This window comes from Fukomys damarensis, unplaced genomic scaffold, assembly GCF_012274545.1.
Source record: "Fukomys damarensis isolate Sample0158 unplaced genomic scaffold, DMR_v1.0_HiC HiC_scaffold_34, whole genome shotgun sequence".
NCBI lineage: Eukaryota > Metazoa > Chordata > Mammalia > Rodentia > Bathyergidae > Fukomys > Fukomys damarensis.
This window is the reverse complement of record NW_022900946.1, coordinates 7,004,955-7,010,954: the sequence shown is the minus strand read 5'-3', so window position 1 is coordinate 7,010,954 and position 6,000 is coordinate 7,004,955. Positions and strand designations below refer to the sequence as shown.

The 6,000-nt window shown below is 42.2% G+C and overlaps 1 protein-coding gene across 1 annotated transcript in view; it reads left to right on the top strand.

The window, feature by feature from the left end:
• The window catches only part of Pdxdc1 (pyridoxal dependent decarboxylase domain containing 1), a 33,557-nt gene that overhangs the window by 11,673 nt on the left and 15,884 nt on the right, over positions 1–6,000 (top strand). Inside the window, exons 5-9 of the mRNA XM_033758739.1 lie at positions 1,578–1,666; positions 2,752–2,836; positions 3,834–3,882; positions 4,027–4,128; positions 4,911–5,036. Coding sequence (XP_033614630.1) covers positions 1,578–1,666; positions 2,752–2,836; positions 3,834–3,882; positions 4,027–4,128; positions 4,911–5,036 — 451 coding nt within the window. The remainder of the gene's footprint in view (positions 1–1,577; positions 1,667–2,751; positions 2,837–3,833; positions 3,883–4,026; positions 4,129–4,910; positions 5,037–6,000) is intronic.

Here is a 6,000-nt window from a genome sequence, read left to right as displayed (position 1 = left end):
AAAAAAAAAAAAAAAAAAAAAAAAAGACCCAAAAAGCCTCGTTTCATTTTTGTTTTGTTTTTTTGGTACTGGGGATCAAAGTTGGGACCTTGCACTTGAGAGGCAGGTGACAGAACCACTGAGCTAAATCCCCAACCCCCAAAAAGCATTTTTGGTAAATTAGACTTTATCAGAAATTAAAAGCATGACTGGGGATATAGCTCAGTGGTAGAGCATGTACTTAGTATGTGCAAGGCTCTGTGTTCAGTTCTCAGTACCAAAACAAAAACAAAATTTTTTTGCTGTTTGAAAGAGATCCTATTTAGAAAACAAAAAGCAAGCTAGAGATTGGAAAAAATATTTGCAGTACATTTTTCTGAAAATATTTCAAAATATATAAAGAACTCTTACAACTCAATAAGACAGCTGATAGTTTATTAAAATGAAGATTTGAAATAGGCACCTCCAAAGAAAATAAGTATATAAACCCTTGAGAAGACGCTTAACATCTTTAGTCACTGGAAAAACGCAGTTTAAAACCAGTAAGTGCTGGGGGTGTCCCTCAGTGACAGCGTTTACCGCACACGCGGAAGGCTCTGGATTTGATCCCCAGCACCACACACGCACACACACATGTGCATATACACACCCACCCCAAAACAAACAAACACACTGAGATATCTGTTTGAATGCTGAAAATAATTGCAGTTCCAAATTCTGGTGAGTATGCAGCTCAACTGGAACTGCAGAACCTTGCAATTCTTCTGGAAAACTGTTTGGCAGTTCCTCAAAAGGCTAAACATAAAATTACCATATAATACATCAGTTCCACTGTGGGTATTTATCAGAGAGAAATGAAAACTTACCTCCCCACAAAAGTCTGTGTGAAAAATGTTCCCAAATAAAACAGCACAGCTACCTTTCATCTGTGAATGGGTAAAGACAAGGGTGTATCCAAGTCATACAGCTGTGTGCACCCACAATCCCAGCACTCTGGGAGACTGAAGCAGGAGGATCACAGGTTCAAGCCTTGCCTGAGCAACTGTAGATCTATGCAGCAACATAGAGGAATTTCAAAATACGCTAGGTATGAAAAGCAAGATACAGTAAGTTAATCAACTTAATACATAATTCCCTTCGTAAGAAATTCTGGCTGAGCTTGATGGCCCATGCCAGCAATCCTAGCACTCGGGAGGCCAGCCTGAACTGTGTAGCAAGACCCTTTCTCAGCAGAACAAAACAGTGAAATTCTAGGAAAGATACAACTATGCTAATGGAAACAGACCAGAATTGTCTAGGACCAGTGAGGAGTTGGGAAGAGAAGTGACTATAGTGGGAACAAAGGAATTTTTGAGATGATAGGTACAGTCTATACCTTGATTATATTGGTGGTTATACCCTATGTATGTTTGTCAGAACTCATTGAACTATACAGTTAAACAAGCAGGATTATGGCTGTGAATTACACTTCAATAAAACTATTTATTTAAAACAAGAAAATACTTAAATGTCCACCTTATTGCCAGCAGGGAAACCACCATTTCCTGCCTGACTTATCTGCTGTCTGTTTAAAAGGAAGTAAATCCGCCCATATCCAGTCACCTGTTAGATGCAAGGGGCTGCGGCTGGCATGTGACTAAGGGACTGGTCAGTGGCCACATTGCTACGGCCAGAGTGCACATCTCAGGTCAGTCAGCAGACACTGCCAAAAAATACGAAGAGGAATCTGAATGTGGTCCAGGCACTAAACAGCTCTGGGCTTTGATTTGGAGGCAAGGATCATGTGGAACTGTCCTGTGCTGCATTTGATCTTGTTTCACCCAACCTAAATGTGTTAAGACATTTTTTTTAAAATTTGAGAGACTTAATATGCAAAGGGGAAGTTTTCAGCACTTTTCCTGGCACACACAGTGCAAAAGAACCATTTTCTTTAGCTGGGCTGTGGAGGTCCTTGGGGAGGGTGTAAACTCTTACTAGTTGGGAACTCTGCTAACTGGAAAGTTTGGACTGATGGGAAAATGCATGACTCCCAAGTTTTTTTTAAGCTCCGTCTGAAAAAGGATCTGCCCAACAAAATCTGTAATTCAATCAGGTTACCAAAGGAGTGGCTCAAAGTGTTTAGTATGTTTAAACAGGCTTCAGAATGGAAACATACACAGATTCGTCTGTGTATTTTTTGTATAAAGGACACACCCCAATGAAAATAACCCATAAAATGACAAAAAAGAATAAAAAAGGAATGGGAAAGGATAGTGTAGGCCAGTGATGGCAAACCTTTTAGAGCTTTCAGTAACAAACAGGCCGCTGCAGTATGTGTGCCATAGTTTTGCCACCACTGGTCTGGGCACCTGCTTCTGACAAAACAAAAATACTGCAGCAGCGTTAGTATGTAAAATAAACTTTGTTTGGTGAACGACAGTCTGCTAAAAGCAGAAATGGTTATGGCACATATCTTTGAAATACATGAAGAAAAAACAGATCGATAGTCTTGGTGGGAGACTTCACTATATTTTTCATGAATAAACAAGAATATACAGAAAGTGGCTGTAAGAGATTTTAGTAACAATTAAATACATATAATGAAGAATGCATGTCTTTAAAGCTTACATATATCAACTTGTAAAAGAAATTAACTTCAGTCCACATATTCTCAGAACCAGGGGTATAAGCTACTTCCCTCCTGGAGAGATACTGTATATAAAAGCATTTATGCTATAAACTTTCAAAAGATATTTGTTCTTTGAATCTTCTTGCCTATTTGTTTTATGGTAGGAACTGCAGCAGTCGGGCACACAGACAAGATTGGGCGTTTGAGAGAGCTCTGTGAGCAGTATGGCGTGTGGCTTCATGTGGAGGGGTACGTGGATGATGAGATCGGGTGGTTCTGTGTTGTCCCATGAAGAGTGGACATCCAGGCCTGTCACGTACTGAAATTTATTACTGAGGGCCCTTTTGGTTTTTGTTTGGTTTTGTTGTTAACTTTTTGAGAGTGTGTCTTCTTGCTGTGTTAGCCCAGGCTGGCCTTGAACTTTTGGCCATCTTCCTGCCTTGATGATAGGCATGTACACCACACCAGGCTCATTTTGTTGAAGATTTTTTAAAATTCCAAAGTGGCTAAAGGAGAGAGAGGTTCCACTGCCCCACATAACCAAGAAGATTGTTGCTAGGTCTGACTTCAGCCATAATGTCAGCCAGAACTCAGTGTCGTCCTCCCCGTTGCATTTCCCCAATCACAATCACTTGGCTTGATTTCCTGTGTGCTGGCTGTGTGGGGGCCTTTCCTATTTGGGACATAGTAACTGCAGAAACTCCATCTCTCTTTCCAACTTGTGTTCATCGGTCAGGAGGCCCAACAAGTGTCATGTTGAACCAGTCACTGTGGCCAGGGAAACAGTCCTCTGGCAGTTCATGGGATCTGTTTGGTTCAGAGCTTCTGGTCTATTGGAAGAAAGTGGGGGAGTTTCCCAGAAGGCCACTGGGGTGCCTTTAAGGGAAGGGGTGGTGGGAGATACAGGGCAGCCAGAGTGCCCGTGCCACTGCATCCTCGAGGGGGATTCTTTATGTCTCTGTAGAGAATGGTTCCTGGAAAGTAGTAGCTGTGAAAGATACAGAGTAGTGCACGCATCTTACTAAATGAGTTCTCCTCTGAAGCACATTTTTATTAAAAAGGTTTTGAAGAGTTTCCCAGAATTTGTGTAATCCACATCTGTTGCTATAATCAGAGCTAAAAGACATTCACATGTCGCTTTGCAGCAGCACAGTCGTGATTTTTGTTTTGTGTGGAAAGCACAGACTTAGTCATTAATGTGAAGTAATAATTACTGTAGTTCTTAGATTGGTGTTTTTTCTTCCAGTGTGAATCTGGCAACATTGGCTCTCGGTTATGTGTCCTCATCAGTGCTGGTATGTTGTTGACTTATTAAATATTTGTGTTCCTGAGAAGGAATCTAAAATCTCTGAATTCTCGGTTTTTCATTTTTATGAGTGGAGGAGGGAGCTGGGTTTGTATTCTGATAATCCAATGAAATGCTGTTCTCTCTTCGGTAGCCTGCGACTAAATGTGACAGCATGACACTGACCCCCGGCCCGTGGCTGGGTCTGCCCGCGGTTCCTGCAGTGACGCTGTACAAACACAACAACCCGGCCCTGGTGAGCTTACTCTCCTGGGGAGGAGGCAGGGAGTGGCATGTAGTCATTATTGGCTTTAGGGACAAAACACAGAAAAATGAAGGAAAAGGTGAGTATTTCCACTTGATTCATACACAAGTGTATATATGAACTTTGTTAGTAAATCCATACCGTATGTATTGTTCTATTCATTCACCCCGTACTTCACTGTGTGTATGAAGGATTTTGTGGCATTTTATCCCTATAATAATATTCTGTCGCTCAAGTATCACAATTCATTTAATCATGGCCATTTGTGAACTTTTAGGACGTTTCAAATGTCTGTTACTGAAATAATGAGACAATAAACATATTTCTCAGTTTTAAATTATTTCCTTAGATAAGATCCCTGACTTGGGAGTATTTTAAGGCTCCTGATGTGCTTTGTCAAATAGGTTGATGCCTGATATTTCGGTAGTGGATAGGTTAGTGACAGGCACATGAAAAATGAGTGTTAAGTGATTTGTCACTAACACGGTTGATGACTCGCTCAGTTATGATGACTAGGTATTTGAGAATGCTCAGAGCAGCCCTGCACGGGGCTGCTGCTTGGAAGAGCTTAGTTCTGCTTCTGGGATCTATAAGGATTCTCGTCCTGGTTTTGCCACTCCAGGATATGTACCTCATGAAGGTGTTGGATGATCGAATGGATAATGCAAGCCAATTGTGTAGCCAAGTGTCAAACAGAGCGTGTATAAATATGAGCCAGTTAGTTCCTGGATTCCAGTGTCTTTGACTAATGCATTGATATTGGCTTTTTTTAGACATTAGTTGCTGGTCTTACATCAAATAAGCCAGCAGACAAGCTGCGTGCCCTGCCTCTGTGGTTGTCTTTACAATACTTGGGACTCGATGGCATTGTGGAGAAGATAAAGCATGCCTGTCAACTCGTGAGTAGAAACCTCAAGTTTAACTGAGTCGTGATGGCTCCTCAGCAGAAGCAGATAGAAAACCTGTCATTCCATCCAGTGTTCTGTCCTCCGGGTACTGCTTTGTGAACATGTTTCCTGTTGGAAGGAAGTTCTGGGAGTGACTGTTTGCACTGACCAACAACAGCGCAGATGAGGGCACATGGGCCAGGGATTTAGCTCAGTGGTTCTGCTGCCTGCCTTGCAAGCACAGGGTCCTGAGTTTAATCCCTGGTACCAAGAAAGAAAAAAAGAAAGAAAGAAAAGGAGTACCACTGGCAGCCTGGGGTGAGAGCTGGGGTCACGCATGGCTTCTTGGGAAGTAGGGAGAGTGCAGAAAGGAAGGATAACGCCGGTAGGCTGAGCCTCCAGGGTAAGGGGTAATGGGGCTCAGAGGTGGGATACAGTGGCCTAGATAATCCCGGTGCACTGGGTTAGCTTCCCAGATTGCAGGATTCTAGCCACAGTTTTGATTATCTTTGCAGTCAAGGTCTTCTAATTGTGAAAAATACGTAATTGTCGTAGTCAATGTGCATGCTATAACAAAATACCTTGGACTGAGTAATTTTCAAACAACAGAAATGTGTTGCTTGCAGTTCTACAGGCTGATCTAACATCAAAATGCCGGCAGATTCAGTGTCTGGTAAAGACCTGTTCCTCTTAGATGGTGGCTGTTCTGTCTCTCATGGCAAGGGTGAGAGCAGAACAATCCCATTCATGAAGGTGCCACCCTCTAACCACCTCCAGAGGCCCCACTTCTTTTATACTGTTGCACGGGGAATTAGGGCTCAGGAATTTGGGGCAGATGCAAATGTTCAGACCATAGATTTATAAAGCAAAGTGTAACATTTATGTAGTGAGAGCTGGACACCACTAAATTCAGAAGCATGATGTCACCGCCCGATACTCCATTTTCTCACCTGTGTTAGGAATAATAATGCAGAAA